Raw genomic sequence first — 23210 nt, 5'->3', positions numbered from 1 at the left:
CCAATTGTCTAAACAAAGACAAACAAAAAAACCTTGTCATCTTAAATGAGCTGCTACCACAGATCACCAATTTTGTAAAAACTCTGTGGGCAGAAAACAGGCAAAAGGGTAGATGTCACAGATTCTAATGAGCGCCCCTCATTGACACTCACTAGGACCGCTGTGAGGGGAATCCAAGCCTCTGCTGCTTTGAACCCCCTGGCTGTTCCAACCTTCTGGAGCCTCAGCAGCCTGCAGCAATGGTTCTTCCCTCGGCTTCTCTGGCCTATTTCCTGGGCACTGACTCTCAGTCTGCTATCCCTTCTCAGAAATGGAGCTCCTCAGCCCATCTGCCATAAGGTCCCAGGGCCAGTGCCGACCCCAAGATACCCCAGTTTGTTAAACACATACCTTGCCCAGAACTCCACCTCAAAGTTGTTATGGTTATAGTTACAGTTCAACTTTCTCAGGGGCATGCAGTAGTTGTGAAGAAGTTACACACACACACATTGCACAGAGTCTAACATATTTTGCTCTTACTTACTCATTCAAAGCACATGAGAGTACAGATCATACAAAACAACAAACATCTTAAAATGCAGTGTCCCTCACTATCTCACTCTTCCCTTGTGAGTCACTGGAGGACCATCTGGATCCAGGAAGGCAGCCAGGTAGTCCCCTGCTTCGTGAAGTCTTGTATGCTGTGTTCCTTCTCTCTCATTGACTGGAGAAAATGGCCCCCAAGCAGAACAGCTTCTGCCCTTTTTAAAATCTTCACCTCCCCATGTCACATGACCCCTTACCTTAATATAGGCTCTAATTACAAAGCACTCAAACGCACACTTAAAGTTAAGTACATTTTTGAGTGCTTTGCGGAATCAGGGACACAATGAGTAAATACACTGAAGACCCTTCACCACAACTACTTTAAAGACAGAAATGGAGGAAAACGGACAGTAGGCTAAAACCCAACAATTTCAGAGTCTACATTTAATGAAAAAATAGGACAAAGATGCACCTTGTAACTCGCTTATGACATATTTCCAATAGGATCAAATCCAGAGGCTAGAGCCTTTTACTGACAAAGTCCAGCCTGGCTCCCGTGAACTTCATCCTTGGTAGCTTAAACTGAATGTTATTTATTTTATACTAATCCACTACTCAGTTATTTTCCAGAAAGAACAAGTTGTATTAATAGTTAATCTAGAACAGACAGAAAATGTAGTTTGATGACAACAATGAAGCATCCAATTTTTCAAAATGCAGCCAACACGTTCCCTTTCATTATCCTAAATGCATGGTTCTTGAACACAATTTAGTCAGCCACTGTAAAATAAGGCCTATGTATGTGAATTTAACATTAAAATACAAAATTATGAACTGAATACCTATATAATAAAAAGTTATGTCTATAAAATGTACCATACTATACGAATGTCTGTATAATATGTAAATGCCTACAGCACTGGCATATGGTACACTTCAAATGATCGTTCTTTCTAGTCAATTTACTCTCCCTAGTCTGAATACAAGCAACAATTCAATTACACTGAACTGAATTTATCCAAATTGCTTTGAGTTGCAAATCTCACAAGAACAAGTTCTTGAAATGTACCTGGGGTTTCCTAGTTTCAGCCAGGTCAGAAATACTATGGAAAGAAGGGCAAAGATAGGTTAAGTGACTCATCTAAGACCATACAAATCAATACTCAGATTTCCTGGCTTCCATTCCTATGCTTTTTATCCACTAGGCCACTTTTTTCTGTGTGAAAATATATAAACATATAAATATAAAAATGTCGGGAGGAAAGAAAGATGGAAATACTAAGATATTTGTTCCCAGAAACTGCATATATATTCTTATAGTAATAAGTCAAAGGTGCACTGAGAAATTAGTTTCAGGAGCCAATATGTTTAAGGATACAATCAAATATGCTGAAAAACAAGTCTTATTGTATTCATTTAAAATAATATTAGTAAACAAGATGGACTATTTAAAGAAGATGTTAACAAACAAACAAAAACTTTATTAAACAAAGAGGAAAATAGCAATGGGGAGAATTCATAATAAATGCACTGTGGATCTAAATTTCACCCATTTAAAAAAGAAGCCAAACCTGGAAAAATATTATCTTTTATAGACAGACACAAACATGTACACCACAGTCAAGCAGGGATATATTGCTGTGTAGAGAATTCTTTGGGGAAAATCATCATCATGGCAAAAAAGTTTAACAACGGAAGTACAGGAACTACAGTTAAAATAGTTTAAAAAACAATCTGAAACTTGCTGGGTCTCTTTGAAATTTAAGTTGCATGGAATATCTTATACACTCAGAGCCCAAGCATTACTACTTTTTCAGTATCCTTCTCAGTCTGACTAATTTTAGGGGTTTGGGAGAGGAAAGTGTTAAGTTTTTAATGAAAGTGACTCCTTCACTGCTGTGCCTTCCTAATTGGTTGATGATGCAAGCATTTGAGACATGGCCTCTTCTTCAGTCAGTTTTGTCCTACTGAATCGCTGCTCCACTGAATATCCACACACTGAATATTATCATACTGTGAAATTGTCTCTATATCTTGTGTCTGCTGTTAAATACAGGATTTAACGCCCTCGGTATGTGCATGTGTGTTGCCTGTGCATCTAGACCTTTAAAAATATTTGACTTTCCCCTCTGTATAAATGTATGTTTGTAAAATATACTAAATTAACACCACAAAATTAAAATCCTATTTATCTACAGATCAGGTGCAGCACTTGCAAGACCAGGAAAACTTTCTCTACACGGCCCAGTCAACACATCTCAATCATTTTGCAGGACTAGTTCAACTCCAATATTCATTCAACTCTGGTTTTATCTACTGTGCCTGTCTAGCAGGAATTGGATAGAAATGATCAGATCCAGCTAGTCATCAGATATTTAGGTTCACTGGTATTAAACTTAGATTCAGACCAGTGACCTAAAAAAGAAAGGTTAGTATTCCATAACAAATGCACTGAACCACACATTCCTTTGGGTGCATTTGATATTTTTCATGTTGAATGTTACATTTAGATTGGTTATTCTGATTATTTTCATGACAAATTTGTCTTAAGACAACTGAAGTGACACAAACCCACACCTCCGTATGCAGGCACAGGGAGATAAAGTGAGGTTTCAAGATCAGAAGTCAAGAGTATTCAAAGGAGCACAAAATAGTGCTTTTTTAAAGGAAAATTAAAGTATTTAATAATCCACACCCTGGGTGGTCATATGCTTTGTAAAATAAAAAAGTTTTGAACGTTTGTTAATTAATCACTTGTTTAAGGCAGTCCATCTTAACATGTAAAATAAGGGTTTAATCATCAGGAATTGCCAGTAAAGGTGCTCACCCTTTACACTAGAACATAGTTTATGTAGAGATGGAGGCCAAACTTGAGAAACAACATTAAACAGCCTCATTTTATCAGTGGACTCTCTAGTTATTTATTTTCAGAAATTTCTCTTTCTTCTTCCTGTCAACATTGTTTTTATCAACAGTTACAGGTCATTTTAAAAATGAGCTATCTGACTGGATGGCACTTACCCAAATACACATTAAGTTTAGGCTTTATAAGATATAGAAAACAAGGTGAGGCCACATGCTTGGCTGACACTTATAAACCAAAAGCTAGTAGTGCTAAAGGACTGCTAAGGACCAACTGCTGAAATGTAGAAAATGAAAATGTCTACTGAGCTCATTTAACTGCTTTTTTCCTGCCATAATGGGCCTAAATTTATACATGATATTACAGCTTTTTCTTTACCATAATAATTATTTGTCTTTCCCAAGAAAGAAGAGAAATCACAAACCTCTAAATGTACATGCCACGGGATAACACCTGTCACGAATCAAAGTGCCACAAGGTAACTCCAATGTTGATTGTTTTGATAATTCTTGTGACATTTCCTGTGTCCTTAGAAATTACGGGAAATTTTTATTTCTTAAATATACAGTATTTGAATGAAAATGTACCTATAGTCCTCAAACACGTAAAAGATTATTAGTGGTTTAGACATCAAGATACATTTACAGCATAAAACACTTTCAATACTGCACTTGGGCACGAAGATACAAAACTAACTTCAATGGGAGTTCTCGCAGACTCCTAGACTTTAAGGCCAGAAGGGCCATCATGATCATCTAGTCTGACCTCCTGCATATTGTAGGCCACTCCTGTAACAGACCCCTAGCCTCTGACTGAGTTACCGAAGACTTCAAATCATGGTTTAAAGACCTCAGGTTACAGAGAATTCAGCAATTACACTAATTTAAACCTGCAAGTGACCTGTGCCTCATGCTGCAGAGAAAGGCGAAAACCTACCATTGTTTCTGCCAATCTGACCCAGGGGAAAATTCCTTCCTGACCCCAAATATGGTGATCAGTTAGACCCTATTACTCAGACACCTTAGAAAGAATTCTCTGTAGTAACTCAGAGCCCTCCCCATTTCGTGTCCCATCACAAGCCATGGGAGATATTTGCTGCTGGCAGTTGCAGGTCAATTACATGCCATTGTAGGCAGTCTCATCATATCATCCCCGCCATACACTTATCAAGCGCAGTCTTGAAACCAGTTAGGTTTTTGCCCCCACTGCTCCCCTTGAAAGGATGTTCCAGAACTTCACTACCCTAATGGTTAGAAACTTTCATCTAATTTCAAGCCTAAACTTGTTGACGACCAATTTATATCAATTTGTTCTTGTGTCCATATTAACTTAAATAACTCCGCTCCCTCCCTGGTATTTATCCCTCTGATGTATTTTCAGAGAGCCTCCTTTTGGTTAGGCTAAACAAGAAATGCACGTTGAGTCTCCTCTCATAAGGTAGGATTTCCATTCCTCAGATGACCCTAGTATCCCTTCTCTGCATCTGTTCCAGTTTGAATTCATTTTTCTTAAACACAGGAGACCAGAACTGCAGTGTTCCAGATGAGGTCTCACCAGTGCCTTGTGTAGCCCACCCCCCACCACCAGAGGCAAGGCATATGGGGGGGGTGTGTCCTGCAGGGTCACATGACACCTCTCTCTCCCCCCCGATTTCTGCAAGCACCAAGCTGCCCTGCAAGGCTTGCTCTGGTTGGCATGCTGGGGGAGGGGGCCTGTGGTTCCCCCCCATCCCCCCACCCCCGCCCTTCTCCAGCACATTTTGGCTCATGGATAGCTGTGGAGGCAGCGGGACAGAGCAGCTGTTTTCCTGCACTCCAGGTTGTTGCCTCTGCAGCTGGATGCCACCTCCTGGATCTTAATGCTCGACTGGTTTGTTTTTTTGTTTTTTTGTTTTTTTTTACAATGGTGAGTGCCCACGGCGGGTGGGGATGTGGGAAAGGGGGATGGGAAAGGGCAGGGGAAAATGGGGAGTGGAAGGGGGAGGGACTGGGGAAGAGAAAGGGATATAGGAATCGGCAGGGGGAAGCAGGAGCCCAGCATGTAGCGACCCCTCGGCTGCAGCAGCACGAGAGCAGCCAGCCAGTGTCGGAGTGGTTGCCGGCGGTAGCCAAACCGTTCCCCCCAGGATCGGCAACCCAGGTATCACTCCAGGTCGGGGGAGAGAGCTAGTGAGCCAAGGTAACTGGCTTCAGGATGCACGTGTATGCGTGCATGTAACCACACGCACTTTGCCCCAACCCCCAATACAGCAGTCAAACTACACCTATAAATGGTACTAACACTTCTCTGTCTCTATTGAAACAACCTTGCCTGAGGCATCCTAGGACTGCATTAGCCATTTTTACGGCCGCATCACATTGGCAGCTCATGCTCATCCTGAGATCAACCAATATACCCAGGTCTTTCTTCTCCTCTGACATTTCCAACTAATAAGTCCCAAGCTTATAGCAAAAGTTCTTGCTGTTAGTCCCTAAGTTCATGACCTTACATTTTGCACTATTAAATTTCATTCCATTTCTATTATCCCGGTTTTCTAGACCCTCCAGATCTTAAACCAGTTTTAGCCCACGAAAGCTTATGCCCAAATAAATTTGTTAGTCTCCAAGGTGCCACAAGTACTCCTTGTTGTTTTTACATTTTAAAAGCAGTCTCTACCTCCCCATCCCACAAATATTTATAGACATCTGAACTTTACATACAGTACTGTACTTACAAACTCCCCTAATGACACCATAAAGAAGGAGCATAAAGTCAAGCATTTGCATAACTATTGGCAGGATCAAAACCTACTTATATTTGCACTCCACAACTCGAATTGTTAGGCACCCAACTACTGATTTGTCTGCACAAATACTTAGATGCTTGGTTGAATACTACTGAAAATTTGACCCAAATCTGACCCAACCTGTATTTTGAACAATAAAATATAGATAGATGTAAATAGATTTTTAAGCAGTGTCGAAAAACTAACAAGGGTGGAATATCTAAAAATAAACCAACCTTTAAACCCCAAGATGGTAGTGATACAAAACACTTAAGTGCCAACTGAATATATAAGCCAAAAATACCATAAAAACTACTAACTAGTAGGTTAAAACATACTTTGACAGATTCCAATAGCCATTTCCAATACTGAAATATGCAGCTTTTCAGAGGTAGTGACAAATTCTACTCTTATATGCACGTACAGAACACTCATTAAGATCAACAGGGGCCATACATGCACAACAGAGAACAAAATTTGGCTCCAAGCGTTCAGTCAACCCACTGCTTCTTAAGCAGCTAAAAGGCATAAAAAACTGGTTCTGGGCATTTATACCTCCTACAAGCTCACTGAACGTACATATTGTGCAAATAAATATCAACTAGACTAATAGGGCAAAATACTTTAGAGACACTATATACAGTTTAAATAATTTATATTATTGCTGAAACTGATGAATACGTGCCACAAAATTCAATATTTTACTATCTGACTCATTGCCATCTATTTACCTAACACATATAGAGTAAGAAACGTACTGAATGTTCACCAATAATGTTCCAAGAAAACATGGAAAATTTACAAGCAGAACAACATGGTACTGATAAATAGTTCCAGCTTTGTGATTTTCAATAAGGTGGAATGTCTTTTGCAATAGATATTCTAAATTCAGTGGTCTACTTACAGAATATAACATGTGTGGTTATGCTGAATGCCTGGGAAACGATCCAGAAAGAAAAGGCATCTAGTATTCAGGGGGTAGTACCTTATCTGTGCGGGAAGGTCAAACTGAACCAATTTTATTAATCTAGAATTCACTACATCTACCCATCATAAAATAAAATTTAAAAAAAAAAAAACTCTGTGGTTTAGTTAAAGTCCTCTATCGGGGAGGGAGGGGCGGCTAGGGGCAGCTAGTTTTAAAAGGAAAAGCGTGCACACATGTTACTACTTCATAGTAGGCGTTTTTTTGTTTTAGTTTGCAGGTTTTTCCAGTTAACTATATTACAGATTTAAAACTGAGGCTATATATGCACATCTTTCAAGAGAGATTTTCAAAAGCACAAATAGAAGTTAGATGCCTAACTCCCAGGAAATATTTTAATATTAACTCTCATCATTTTTAGTAAGGCAAATTCCAAGTAGCAGCAAATTAAATTATGTTAATTTTCAAAAACTAAAGTGTTTATAAAAAAGTGTACATTATAATGCAACAGAACTATTTTGGGCACCAAGATGAAAGAACTCAGACAGAAAAAATTGCTTACCTATGCATACAATGGTAGAAGTCAGAATTTACATAACAATAACATTAACAACAATAGCCAGAATTCTCAACAACAGGTTTCTACGATTAGATTCCTGCAGCAAAATTTTCAAAAGCACCTAAATGACTTTAAAATGTTACCCCAATTCCTTATTTAGGTGCCCAAATAACTGGCTTGAAGGTTCAGAAGCTATCACTAAAGTCAATAAACAATTTGTATTCAAGAACATCCTTGGTAGGCATTAAACAGTGATTTCATGGGCTTCAATTAGATTTCTCCTTCTGAATTCATGAATTTGAACCTCCATCCTATCTACAGCACACATGCTTAATGGAAGAATTATTCAGATCAATGTGAGAGCCTAAATGCTTTTACTTTCCTGTATGTATTACCACAATAAAGTGATTAAACCACAAATATAAGGAATATATCTGGCATATTAAACTATTGTTCTATTAGAAACTTAAGGAACCTTATTAGTTAAAAAACCACACCTACTTGACCTTTTAAAAATGTACTATTGTTACAAAAAGTATAACATCTAAAATTGCTGAAACTGAAGACTGGAAAATATTTTTATTTTTGTTTATTCTGTGCATTATACATCTCTTTGTATAATCACTTTCACTCTTTCACTATAGTCAGCCTCCTGTGCTTGTGTGCAGATCCCCCGACACAACAAGAGGAGAGAGAAAGATTATTTTAAAAATAAGAAAATGGTGTAAAAATTCAGGATGACGAATCAGAGGTATAATAATATCTTGAACTACCTTTAAAATAATTTTGCTTTTTATTTAGTTTAAATAGTTAAATTTAAGGAGCACAGTTAAGTAGAGCTGCAAGAGTGAAGCCAGAAGCTAAATTCATAAGCTCTGTTGGAGAGGAAATGCAAGAAAGCTGTTCCCTCTAGACCTTAGGAGCTCCAAAGGAGCTTGGAAGCATCGGCTATGCATGTGCTATAAAAACGTGCATTTGGCCCATGCATGCTACATAAAACATACATGGCCTCTGAGTTTTAAGAAACACACTTGTCCCCCATACAGAGTTTATGGAGCATACATTGGGTCTGCATGCCTCATGAAGTACCCAGAAATTACTACTGAAACAATTATCCTCCAACCCCTCTAAAACTAGAAAAAGGCACCACCTCTTGTGAATTACAATATATTAATATTTGAAGACCATGGTTTTCAAAAGCAAATTTTCTTTTTGTGGGGGAAGAGGTAGTACCCATAGAGTCACATAAGGGACCAGCAGAAGACTAGATCATACAGATTGACCTCCTGTATGGCACAGGCCACTAACACCACCCAGCACGCACACACTAAACTCACCAACCCACAACAAGACCAGCGCATTACAACCCACAGGAGAGCAGACTATTATGTGCCAAAGGGAGAGATAGGGGAGACCGAGGTGTACCAATGCTTGAGGCCCCCGAAACAGCCAGGAAATGAATAAATGAGATATACCCAGATAATCCAGACAAATAACCCACACCCACACATTGCCGAGGAAAGCAAAAAACCCCAAGCCTGCCAATCTTATCTATCGGAAAATTCCTTCCCACCCCACATATGGTGATCAGTTAGACCCCAAGCATGTGAACAAGAACCAGCGAGCCAAGCACCTACAGAGAGAATGCTTGGTGTCACCTCAGAGCCATGGCCCACCGTGCCCAATGTCCCATCTCCTGCCATGGCCAAACCTGATGCTTCAGAGGAAGGAGATTTTAAAAAACCTCCCAGAATACATTGGGGGAAAACACCCCTTCCTGATCCCTGCCAGTGGCTGGCTGAAAACCTGAAGCATGAATATTTAGAAACAGAAGATGTAAACCAGAAATGAGCCCCAAGTCTTTTGAGCCCTGCCCCCTACCATCACAAGTAACCACATCATATAAATGCACTAATAAATTTGTTCTGCTCTCTTTATTTGCCCCACAACTCCTACTGGAGTTCTAATTCCCTTCTAATTTCCAGCCTGAATTTGTTCATGGCCAGTTAATATCCATTTATTCTTATGCCAACACCATCTTTGAGCTTAAATAACTCTTCTTGACCCGCCCCAACATGTATTTAGAGAGAACAATCATATCCCACCTCAGCCTTCTTTTTACTAGACTAAACAAGCCAAGTTCTTCCAGCCTCCTCTCATAAAACAGGTCCTCCTTTCCCTATCATCCTAGTAGCTCTTCTCTGCACCTGTTCCACTTTAAATCAATCTTTTCTCAACCTAGATACCTAATCTCTTTTTTTGTTTTAAAAAACAGGATTCTGAGAAAGTGTTGAGGCCACTTAAAAAAATCTCAAGTTGGCCTCCAAAACTTGAGGTAATCAAACTCACAAGTTTCTTTTGTAAATATTGGCCTAAAATTTCTAAATCAAATTATTTGATTTATCATAGACCAAAAAAGTTTAAGAAAAATGTCAGATGTGTGCCAATTTTTGCACCACAATATTTTAAATGCCTGACCAAGTTGGCCTCAAACATTCTAAACATTATATTTTATAGAATAAGGCTGTTAAATTAATTACAGATTAGTTTCAGTCTAGTAAAGTTAAGGATAAAACCACCCATGGTTATTATAAAAGAAGGCTAGCTGTACTTAACTATGGAGAATGGCTATTTTCTCCATAATACTTAGTGCACAAGTGACATTTCTTAATAAAATTGCTAACTGGGCTCCATTTTTCTAGCCATATTTAAAAGGCAAAATTACATATGGATTAAATCAGCAAAATGTTAGTGGTTAAAAGAACAAGTTTTTCCCTTCTAGATTTACTCCCCTGCCACTGAGTCATCTGAAATAATAGATTTTAGTTGTTAAGAAGTTTTGGGTTAAAAGACTGTTGTCTACGTTATCTATTTTATTAGAAAAATACATATTTTTAAAGATATCCTAAACAAAATGGGCCAAGATTTCCCCGGCATAATACCACTGAAGCCACAGATGTTACACTAGGCCCAATAACTTACATGGTTTGGAACATTTACCAGTCACTTACTAGCCAGAAGACTAAATCTAATAAACAGAAGACATTAGTGAGCATTGGTCAGCTGTAATAAACGTCCCTAAAGTAGAACTGATTATTGGGTGAATCAATATATTTTTAGAACACTATCACATGAACTGCCTATACCAGCAGTGATCTGCTATACATATGTACGATACTAGCTCTAGAATGGGTAGAGTATTGCTTTGGAAAGATAACCACAAACTAGAGAAAGCACCAGGACCTGGAATGACCCAGTCCTTCGACCACTCAATAGATGTTTCTCTCTACTTTTAGAGCATTCCCAGGACCCACACACAAGGACAGGGGAAGGACCTTTGATAGCTCATTCCTCTAGGATGAATAATGGGCTATATCCTGCTTTCTTTTCCATGGTTATAATAGAGCAGAATATAGCCCAATGTATTTTTCTGGTTTTCTAAATTTGAACAGTTACAGCTGAAATAATGCTTAAAGAGTTAATGTTGGTCTCAAAATATCTTGTCTTCCATGTATATATATTTAGGTCTGATTGTTTATAGCTGCCAGTTGCTTTCTTAATGAACATTTCACTGTTGCGACATAACCTGTTTTGCTGACCTTGTCAAAGGATGGGGTGAGGGGAAGAAGGGAGAGAGAAAGCCCAAGAGCACAGACTTAAGTCACAATAAGAGGAGACAAGTAGGAAAACAGATCAAAGAGTACTTTGTTAACTGGGTAACAATGTAAAAAGCAACACTGAAAAGTCAAGTCTAAACAATGAATACAATTTGAAGAATTGTTGCATACATTAAAAGCAACTTATACAATTTTATATACATTTTCATCTGCAGCAAACAACTCACCTTGTAGGAAAATTCAGGCAACATAGTTTCACAAAACTATTTGTCTGGATGACTTATGCTTCAAGGACAGTCAGAACTGTATTTGCAGAATTATGGAGGAGAAATAAAACCAAGCCTATAAAGTGTGTGAAAAATAAATCCAACTGCTAAATCCTTGGGGAATGTAAAGTTTTGTGAACAATGAAGATAATTGCGGTAGTGAATTGAAACCTTAGTGTATTTATGTTTAGTGATGTTTTTTTATTGACAGTGACTTCAAGATAAAGAGAAGATTGTGTAGGAAAGGTTAGAGAGAATCCAAGAGACAAATGAAATATTAGGGAACGCATGCTAAGCACTAAAACAGTGATTCCCCACCTCCAACCCCAAAATTCCCTTTCTACAAGACTGTTCATGGAAGCCAAGCCTCTTCCATGTTATATAGCATGACATGTATTGTGAAGAGGGACCTCATAACAGATTTTAAATCAAATCCAATAGGAAGTACAGTAGTCTTATGTCACAGTAACCTTAAGAGCATCCTAGAGAGTACTGTGTTTTTTAAACACACGCTTATCTAGTTTTCTTTAATGGCATCATTGTAATTGTACTATAATGGACATGACAGTTTATAATGATCTTTTCAAGGGCTTGTACATTTCTGGCAAAATTTCACCTTTGAGCAGAGAATAAAGATGAGAAATTTGAAGTGAAAAAATGAATGTGGAGATGAAAATAGGCCATTTGAACATTAAAAAAAGAAAATTGTTTTTCCATCAAATATAATTTTTTCAGATGCTTATTCTGATGTTTTGATAAATATAAGCCATTTCTGAGTTAAAACTGAAAGTGTATTCATACCTGAAGAAATGTCTTCAAATAAAGTCAAGTTATAAAAACATTAAAGTAGGAGAGAAGAGATGCACATTGTGCATCTTTTTAACACTCTATGAAGGTGCAGTGCTCTGCATGAATGAGTGTTTCTCTCTAGGAGTAAATCTTACTGAAATAAATGTATCCAAGTTCATTTAGCTTATTAGACATCGAAATACGCTCGCATGGATTCCTCTTCCTTTGTCATTCTCTTCTACATATCAGCATACACAAGGGAAAAACTAAGTTAGAATTCCCACATCTATGAAATCATGAAAGAAACAAGGCATTTTTCCCTCCAGAAAGGAGCAGTTAGTAGTCTTGTGGAGCAGATAGGACATCCTGTTTGAAAAAAACCCCAAAATCCATAAGAAATCCAAACCCTAACCCCACAGAACTATGGGGATCTGTACAGAACGCCTGCCCCAGCAGCACAACTGGCTCTGTGGTCACACCACCATTGTTAATGGTCTGCAGATGTGTATGATCCTATGTATATACCCCCAACCCATCCCACCCTATAGCCACAAAGAAGAGGCATAAGACATAAATTAGAAGTTAAAGATGCAAAGAGCAATATTGACTTTGATAGGAAAACCTCAGGGTATTTTAATAGGGGAAGAGGTCCACTTATAAGGGTCCTAAAGTTTTATATAAGTGCTGAGAGATCAATCCACTTTCAAGGTGCACTTCCTGAAATGTGCAATTTTTATTTGATTGGGTGCTTGCATGTAATACACCTCTTCTACTTTTTTAAAAAGAATAGAAGAAGGAACAAAACCCATTTGTGTAATATTATGACCAACAGAATCTTGAATGTTGTGGGTTTAGTTTTAATTACAGTTCCTATTATTAGTATAATTCAGCATGCTTACAATACCATAAATTACAGTACATCTTTTTCAGAAGGCAACAAGAAGCAAGCTATTAAATGGTCTCAGCCTGTAACTATTTTTCAACAACATACTGGAACATGTTCATAGAATCATATAAAACTGATGGTAAAATGTGCACGGAGGTATTAGAATTGTGCATTTAGATGTGTAGAAAAAGAAAAAACTCTCAAGCTACATACAATGTATGTAGTCTAGTCCATATTACACATGCTGTAAAAATTACAATATGTAAATTCAAAAGATCAAAGTACATGCACCACATTTCACTTAGTTTCAAGCACGTGCCTTCTCTTGCACTGAAGAAAAAATGTAAAATCATATGCAAACTAAATAAACCAAAAGCCTAAGGTATGCCTTGAATGCCCCAAGTCAACTTGGTAAGATGGATCTTTGACTTAATATATCTTTCCATCTTTCCTGCTTATCTTTTTTCATTTCTGGAAACACACTCCTTATCTCAATTGCCATCTCCTGCTCAATTTGATACCCAGTATTCACAATAATGTCCAATTCCTGATGCGGGTGATGTATGCAGATAGTTAAATCCTGCATTTTATTTTCCTGTTTGATAGTCTTAACTATTGTCTATTTTATACCCAGGGGCTACAAAACTTTTAAAAAATGTTCACAAAATCAGCATTATAGTTTTAAAAAAGAAGACACGGCAAACAAATTATTCAATACAAGCTTCCACAGTCAAGTCCCTTTAAAATGGTAAAAAACAAAACAAAAAATAAACAATACTGTAATAGTTTATACTCTATAGAATATAAAAGTTTATAAAACTATGCATCACTAACAACACAGCTAATCTCATTAAAAATAAAATTGAAGTTTCTAGACCTCAGGGTTACAAAGAAAAGCTTGAAAACATGAACCCTGAAAGTCTCAAAAACAAAACAAAAAAAAAATCACCAGAAAAATCACAAGACAATCACAAGTTTTTCAAAAGCTCATGATTTTTTGGGAACAAGAGCTGGCAATACTGCATTAAATACATAGAGAGAGGATTTACCTTAACCAGATAGGTCAGGTCCATTACACATCAAATGGTGTGACGTCACCAAAAATTTGAATATTGAATCATCATGGCATTTGTCTACACTGAAAAAGTGAGCAATGTTTTAAAATACGTTAACAGGTTTTTAAAACGTCAGTTTGCACATAGAATGAGGAGTACTTATACAGACTAACACGGTTACCACTCTGAAACCTGTCAGTTTGCACATAGTGTAGACAAAAGGTATTAGCTGACAGAGGTTAAATCTATACAGAGCAGAAGCAGAAAACACATAGATGTGTTGTCACGCTTACCCATTTTACTTTTGTCACTCAGCACACAGTTCTGATGTTTAACCTTCAAGATGTGCTCTGTATAACGCTGACTTTTCTGAAGGTAATCTTCATGTATGACTTAAAAAGCACACAGAAAAAAACAGCAACTGAGAAAATAAGGCTACAGTATAGAGAACTATGATCACCTGTTTCTCTGAAAGCTAAGTATATAATCTGTAAAAAGTACTGTTCCATGTCTGCACAAAGAACTTACAGTTCAGACTCACCCCCAAGAAATGCAATAGTGGGCCTGATTCTGCTCTTGCTTACACCAGTTTCAATCCATTAATTACAGTGGAGATAATCTTGATTTACACTGTTTTATGTTGCTGCAGAATAAGGCCCAACAGAAGTGTGAAAGTTCATAAAGAAGGATGAAACTTTGCTCTGAAGTCACTCTGTTGTGTCCAGGTATTGCAACCCACCTGGACTCAACATCTGCCTACATTAGGAGTACAGGACTGGGCCCAGGAGTTGCATGCATTTACCTGAGGGAAAAAAATTGACCTTAAGTATGTGAAATAGCTTGCTGTTCTAAGAAAATCATAAAGGAGTACACCATCACATTTTATTACTACAACAAAAAAAGATTCAATCCACTGGGGTGAAAAAATCACCACACAGGCCAGTCTAATTTAACTGCTTTCAACAGCTGTATCAATAGAGGTACATTATTAAAGCCTGTACCTTGAAGAAACTACTACATAATAAAGAAGATGTGAAACTGTTTCAAAGCACGTACGTAACCTAAGGATCCTTAGGTTTGTCAGAATATCTAGGGCTTTGCTGAAACTGGAACATTATGTCTCCAGTTATACTTCATGGCAAAGCTGGAGAGAAGTAAAATCCTAGAAGACCCATTCACGCAGCCATTGTAAAATGTGTTACCAGTAGATCTTAAATGCTTCAATAAAATCATTTTTCATAAAATTTAAAAATATATTTTGTCCAGTGTGACTTAAAAATATGTTGCAGATCTATTCTTTTCTCTTTTTCCACCTTAAAATCCCATCCTACTTCCTAGCTCATCTAAATGGATTAATAGAAAATATATGCATTCCTCATGTCTAAAAATAACTTCACTTTAGTTTGCTATGAAAATTTTTTATTCATTTCACTTTTCCTTTATACCTAACTTTAATATTTAATAATTCAGAACTAATGTATTGTTCAAAAAGTTTGTTTTCATCATATTTGTATTTTAGAACTCTTTGTACGTGAAGTGACAACATTCCTCTAATACTAGGACACTTTTCAAAATCACCATTTAATATTATAATATCAAACATTTACTTTTCAGTTTTTCTTTATTTAATATGTATATGGCAGTGGCTCCCAAAGGTCCCAGTCAGAATTTGGGATCCTATTATTCTAGGTGCTGCATAAACACATGAACCTATCTCCAAAAAAGCAGACAGTTTAAGGCCACAATCCTGCCCTGAGCCCCAAGCAGATGGACCTCTCTGCTCGTATGGAGCTCAGTGCAGAATTTGATTCCCAGTTATCTTGGGGGGGGGAGTTAACCAAGACAACAAAGGAAAATGGGTGAAATGGAACCACAGTCTCCCAAAATGGCACTGTTAGGACTGAGGGACCATCCTGCATTCTGTTATGCATGGATAGACTCCCTGCAGACTTCAATAGGGCTTTGTGTGGGAGTAGCCCAAATAGATTAGAATGTAGGCTCTGGATCTAAACTTAGTAATTTGATTAAAATAGTGATTAGAGAATCCTAATCAAAGTTTTATGTCCATCTGCATGATGCATACCATTATTTCATTATTTTTAAGCAATTTTTCTATGCCACTAGTGTATTTTATCCACTGTAACACAAAATGTTCTCAAAATAAATCTTCAAAACAAACTTATTAATAATGTGGTTAAGTACAAGACTCCCATCACCTGCAAGCAATATTTTACTAAGCAGAGATTTTTAACCATTAAAGAAATAATGTCATTCACCTATTTAAATCCAATGTAGCTTTCCAAAGCCATTTTAAAAAAGACCACCAAATTTAGCTGAAGCTTTCTGAAAAATAACACCACACAAAACCAATTACTTTACTGCCTTTTTGTCTTTAATGGCACTCTTTCACTAGCCTACTGAAATTATTTTTTCCTGTTTAATGAGATAGTGCCACAAGGGCAAGCATACATTAATACTAAAGAACCAGTCAAAATAGCTTAAATCATATTCTCCGTATCAGCTATGACTCATGTCCACGTACTCCGAGTCTATATTTTTATCTACAAGCATAATCTTACACCTAATTATAGCCTCCCTAGTAAAACAGCTGTAGAGGTTGATTTCGTTTTGTAAAATATAATATCCGCATTGCAACCAAAATTTTAGTAGCCTAATACGTACCTTCTTTTCTTAAAAACTTGACTGTATATTAGAGGAATTTATGTGCTCCTTGAATATGTATGACTTCTATAATTTGTTATGCTGCCTGTATCTATTGGTGTGATATATTCTTCATCAAACACCATTTCATTAGACTCTAGAATAAAGTAATCATACCATTTTTGCTTTTTCATATAGCAAACAGTTCTTTATTAGAAGTACATCTGAACCATTAGGAAAATAGTAAATGCTACTATACTCTGAACACCACAATAACATTGTTGAAGAACTCATAGAAGGATATAATCTGTTGACTGATTGTACAGGACAAAGACATTATGTGCAATCAGAAAAATAGTGATCTAAATGTTAATATGTATGTTTATACAAATTGCAATTTATATAACAAATGCATATAAACCCTTAAGCTAGTATTATAATAAGCCATGATATATATATAACATTTATGATACAGCTTCTTACTGATATGACCTCACTCAGGCACCTGAAAACAACTTGTATTTATGGGCAGAAATAAATAAACCAAAATATTTTTCAGTGATGAGGCTCTGTGACTGTATTTTTCATCTTTTTATGATCAGTAATTTACATCCTGATATATGTGCACTTAAAAATAGTAAAGAGGGGGAAAGATTAGAGATACATTTACTTACGTTCTCATATAGAAAGCTGTATATTAAAGCCATCATGACTTATCCATTACTTCTTACCTCATACGACCAAACGCACTGGGTTCCACCAAACCGTCGGACGCATCTTCCCACTTCCACATCCTCATGTGTGGTGTACATTTCTCGAAGACATTCACTTATATGTGGCACCATTCTCCTAAGAACTTCTCGACTGAAGATCATTCCTGGTCCTCCCATGCAGAAATTTTCTCCAGGCTCAAGCCCCAGTTTTCCAAGTTCTTCAATATTTCCCAGACCAGTTTGCCCCAAATAGAGAGGTTTACTGCTGTTCAGTGACCTAAGGAATTCCTCCAATTTTTCCCCTAGGAAGAGAAAAGGTGAGCATTATCTCTTCAGCTCTTGTAACAGTCATCTAGTTTTCTGCATCTCAACCATTCTTTAAATGTAAGAAGCACCTTTGTCATAATTTTCTATAATAGTCTAATGTAGTTTCCTGTGTTCCAATGCACACTTAAAAAGAAAAAAAAAATCATACCCAACCGATCTTCCTGTTCTGACATAAGTTTTAAGGTATTTTACATCAGCAAAACCATTAGTGTAGACACATTTATACCAGCAAAAAAGTACTTTTGCTGGTATAGTTCCTTTCATTTGGATAACTGCTACAAGCTATATGGGGAAAAAAACATTATTTTGCCAGTATAAAATGTATCTTGCATTAGGATGGTTTGCCAGTACAGCTGTACTGGAACTCCATTTCCAGTGTAAGTTCTCTATAAAAATAAGGAGAAGTATATAGAAGTCATAATTAGACCTGACATCCTAGTAAACTTACATGGACAAAATCTGCATTGATATATTACCCCAAATGGAGAATATCATGCCAGAAACAAATATAATGGGATTAATTAAAAAAAATACAACTGATGTATTAATTTAAACCTGTTTTTTGTCAAATATTCTTTCATATTCCCCCAAAGTCTATACCAGAGTTCAGTCACTGGTCCAGATGTTTCCAATGATGCAAAGCATTACAGCAAAAGATAACTTGATATCAATTTCTCCTTCTGAGAACATTTTCTTAAAGTTTAAATTTGGTGTATAAATTTAGCCTTGCAGCAATTTAAAAAAATTGGTTGCTTCCAAGTTACAGATGAGTACAAAAGAAGAGTGGCAGTTTTTCTTTCTGTACTACTTCTATACTGTAAAATGTGTGTGTGTATATATATGAATATATATAATTATGAAATGTAGCAAGCAAGTTAGTCCATAAAGTCATTTAAAAAAAAATAAAGTGACAAAATTAAATAGGTAGAAAATAATCTCCTTCATTAGCAAAATTGCTACATTCCATAACATCTTTAATAGGCACTCCAAATTTAGCCCTCATGCTAATAATATACATAATCCATTGATGGTGGGAAAATTTTGCTTATCAGAACACAACCATTTTGCCTTAAGCAGCAGCAAACATTGTAAGGCAGCATGTATCTGAAGGCCATTTTCCAATGGTACTAAAAACTTAAATAGAAAGCATGCTGCAAAAGCTTTTCAGAGATACACTGCAAAGCATGACAATGGCTTGGCAAGGAACCTTCGCAACATTAATGGACAAAAATAATAAAGGAAAATCCTGGATTCAAAGGATGTATGGAACAACAAAAAGGAATTACCGGTATTTTATCAAAAATATCTATATGTTAAAAATGCAGCAAAAGATACATTACAGTTGCATTTCATTTAAAAAAGTCTAATGAAAATTACTTTTGCCAGATCTAAATTCAGTCATTAACTCATACTGCTGTGCCCAAGTAGGATGGGTGTCTGACTTGTAATACTACCCATATTGTGAGCAGCAACAGTTGTATACAGAGGAGTAAGATGAGGACGGACTGCCACCCTTAGGCTGCATAGCTGAGCTATGTGGGAAGCTTTAAACACACAACAGTGAAAAGCATAACTGAATTCCTACCACCTTGGTCTTAATCTCTTCCCTAAAGTTCATCTTAAATTCTGCATCTGGTGAAACCTCTCAGATTTCTTTCCTTTGACCAAAGTAAGTGGCCAGACTGCAGTAAGGTATCCTCTTTAAGTCAGCCAACCTAGAGGCACATCATTAAAATAATAAATATTTGGTTCAAACAGTGAGGCATTTGGTTGATCCTTAAGTATAATTTCCAGCACATCATCTTCACCGCCCTTAATGCATTCAAGAATATTGATTTTTCACCGAAAAAGCCTTGGTTCCTGAATATTAATATCACTAAAAGCTTTGCGGCCCACCAACTGCCTTCACTATGCAACTTGATTACAGTTCCAGCTACTGTGCCTTGTATAATATACATCACTTGGAAACCACCCCAGAACACGCACATGGAACAGAGAAGCGAGGTTAACCCCACAACACCTCGGAGAGCAGACACACATCGAAGTTTCTCTGGATGCGAACCAACACACCCTTTGGAGGTATAAGGTATAAGGGAAGTGGAACACTTTTAAAAGCCTCTGAGACTGGACAGTTCATCCTCATTTATTACAAAAGACAGATGTATGTTCCCCGCTACTCAGTGGCAGAAGCAACTTACTATATTAGCAAGCAAGTATGTTAGGACTAAAAAGTATCCTCATTCCTTAACCGTAAGCGTCCTCTGGGATAACAGTGCGTTAGCATATCTCAGATCTGAGGATTACTACTGACTTCTATGAGTAGTGAACGGCTACTAGCATCTTGAAGGAATCAGTATTTAAAGATAATACGTAAATTCATACACAGTATTACAGTCTGCTACAAATAAAAGTAATTGCATTCAGTTGCTATTGTCCTGGCTTTCGGGGCGAGAAGGGAAGAGACAAATTGGAGTGAAGGAGAAAAAGCAACACTAATCCCTCAAATAATCACGATCTCTGAACTACCCTTGCGATAACATCGAAGAGCTCCTTTAAAAGATTATTGAGGGTTCCAGGTGAAAACCCTGCATTATCCATTCATTTCTCAAGCCCGGGCGAAAGCGAGAGCGGAGACCTCATCTCCAACACACCCGCAAAACTGAAGTCTCGCGGACACCTGTACTGGCAATTCTGTTTCCAGCTATAAATCCCTGCTGAAGCGTTGGGACTAAGAGACAAAAAATGGAGATTTAGCTTTTAGCGATCGCTGACACGGCTCAGCCAAGCGCTGGCTACATTTTTCAAAACTACCCAGAGAAAGACAGAGACACAGGTGGTGTGTGTTTGTCAAGCCAGTGGGGACGCGCTGAAGAACAGGAGTCAGACCTGCTGCCAGATCTCACTCTTTTTGCGGGGATTAGCACAGAATGAAGGACGCTCACCTACTAGGGTTAGTTTTAAGGGAGTTTTTAAAAGGTTTGAGCGGTTACTTATGTACGTTTCAATAAGATAGTTAAAGTTTCCCGCATTTATGGGACTCTCACTTATACAGATGGTCCCGGTTTGGCGGCTCTGGAAAGTGGGGGAGAAGAGGGGATAGAAACGGGTTTTAGTTATTGCTTTTGACGATCCACGTGGCATGTCATTGCCCCTGATGGGACTCTCCCCCCACATCCAGCCGGTCCCGGTTTGGCAGCTCTGGGAAGTGCCCGGGAGGGGGTGAGCATTTGGGGACGGGTGTTGGGTGCCCAGCATCACCTTTGATGTAGACATCGTCGTCCGCCCGCATGAACCACTCGTACTTGTCCAGATAGTGGTCGTGCATGTACTTGATCATCATGAAGGATTTCTTCTGGGGCGGGTAGGAGTCGTCCACCCCGGGCAGGGCGACGACCGGCAGCGGCGGCAGCCCGGGCCCGGCGAGCGGGGCGGTGGAGCCCTGGCTGGAGAAAAACTCCACCCTGCCGGGGATGAAGCGCGCCCAGGTCCGCTGCGCCGCCACCGCCCGGCTGCCCAGGTACTTCTGGGCCGTCATCACCCCCACGTAGAGGAAGTTGCGGGGCTTGGCACAGCCCGCGGGACCCCCCCAGTCCCCGCTCCCGTTGTGGCTGCTCCGGTGCCTGCCGCTCCGCTTCTCCCCGGCTTCCTCCTCCTCCTCCGGCTCCCCTTCCCCGCCGGGCGCGGCTGCAGGGCTGGGGACGGTGCCCTCCTCCGCCTGCGGCTGCAGCTCCCAAGGGCTGCTCCTGAAGCCGGTGCCCCCCAGCACGGCCGCCGCCGCCTCCTGCTGCGCCCGGGCGCCCCCCGCCGCGCGGCCGTAGTAGGAGCAAAGGCTGGAGGCGCGTCTCTTCCTCTCGCTCATCTCGGCCACTCTGGGGGCGATGAGCCAGGAGGCGGCGGTGAAGCCCAGCACCAGCCCCAGCACCACGCTCAGCCAGGCTCTGCGGGACCGCGCTGCCATGGTGCGGGCGGGCGCGCGGGGCGGCTCCGGGGAGGGAGGGTCCCGCACACGAGCTGCGGGGCGAGGAGGCTGCTGCCGGGGTCCCCGTGCCGAGTTAGTGCCTGGCGGCCCGGCCCCGGCGCCTCCTCCCGCTCCGACGGCGGCTGCTGGCGTCTGTTGCTCGGAGCCAAACTTCTCCCGGCGGCGGCGGCAGCGAGAAGCCGGGCGGCGGCGGCCCCTCCACTGCTGGCACCTTGTCACCGCCGCGGCTGGTCCCTCCCCGCCCCTCCCACCGCTCAGCCTCCTCCACGCGGCGGCGGCGGCCCCAGCTCGCCGCTCATCCCACTCCCGCGGCGGCCGCCGAGCGCCACACCCAGGAGGGAGCAGCCGCCGCCGCCGCCTGGACCCCGGGCAGGGCGAGTCCCCGCCGCAGCTGCTTCTCCGGAAGGAAACGATTTTTTTACGGGCCGCCTCCTTTTTCCAGATCTTCCTCCCCGTCCTCCTCCTGCTGCGCTCCCTGCCCGGCCCAGGGTCGTGCCCCCCTTTCGGTTCCCCTTTCCCCACTCGCTGCCCCTGGCGCCCCGTCCTTCCTCCAACTCCTAACAGGGGCGAGGGACCTTGCACAGCAGCTCCCGCGTCCTTCCTCCCAGCTCCAGCCTGGGCTCATCCTGGTGCCCTAGCCCAGCCGCGCTACCCTGCTGCAGCGCAGCAGCGGCGGGATCGGGGTGGGGTGGAGGGGTCAGGAAAGTCCTCAAGCATCAGGCTGGGCTAGACAAGCAGCCACGCCGTCCCTCCAAGTCCTGGGAGCATCGGGCAGCTTAACGCTAGTGAGGGAAATGCCCCTTCCAACAGCAGCTGCTGTCCAATCAAGTGTGGACGTATTGGAGGCCAGGGGGCCTTAACACTGCACCCACACCTTTACTCATCCCCCACCGCTGTAACGGGGAGAGCGGTAGAGCGGTATTGCGTCACCAGCACTCACACGTTTTCTTTAGCTGAAAGAGGGCACAGGACTTTGCAAAAAGAGAGGAGTGCCCGGTTTTCCCTTCAAAAGGATAATTACTAAAGGCAACGTGGTGATATATTTTGTGAGGGAGGCTGTGGAAACTTCAGTCCTCCACCCCATCTGTTCCTTGGCTTTGAACATTTAATAACTTTCGAGCCAGGAAATGTATTCCTCTCCTCCTCCGTGGCTTGTTTATTATACATCAGATGTAAAGAAGGCAAGACTGAGTGACATTGAGGTGGGAAGGAGAGAAGGCTGGTAGAGCCAGATAAAAGCAATGGAAGACTGGGAAAAAGAAGATATTTTATAGAATAGGG

General features: G+C 40.0%; 1 protein-coding gene across 1 annotated transcript in view; it reads right to left on the bottom strand.

Annotated features, from left to right (window-relative positions):
* CHSY3 (chondroitin sulfate synthase 3) overlaps positions 1–22263 on the bottom strand; it is a 239855-nt gene extending 217592 nt beyond the window's left edge. Inside the window, exons 1-2 of the mRNA XM_007056789.4 lie at positions 21209–22263; positions 17642–17925 (exon numbers count right to left, since the gene is read on the bottom strand). Of these exons, the coding sequence (XP_007056851.2) occupies positions 17642–17925; positions 21209–21908 (984 nt within the window). The 5' untranslated portion in view covers positions 21909–22263. The remainder of the gene's footprint in view (positions 1–17641; positions 17926–21208) is intronic.
* Between the last annotated feature and the right edge of the window lie 947 nt (positions 22264–23210).

This window comes from Chelonia mydas, chromosome 5 (assembly GCF_015237465.2).
Source record: "Chelonia mydas isolate rCheMyd1 chromosome 5, rCheMyd1.pri.v2, whole genome shotgun sequence".
Lineage (NCBI taxonomy): Eukaryota > Metazoa > Chordata > Testudines > Cheloniidae > Chelonia > Chelonia mydas.
This window is presented reverse-complemented; position numbering and strand designations above follow the sequence as displayed.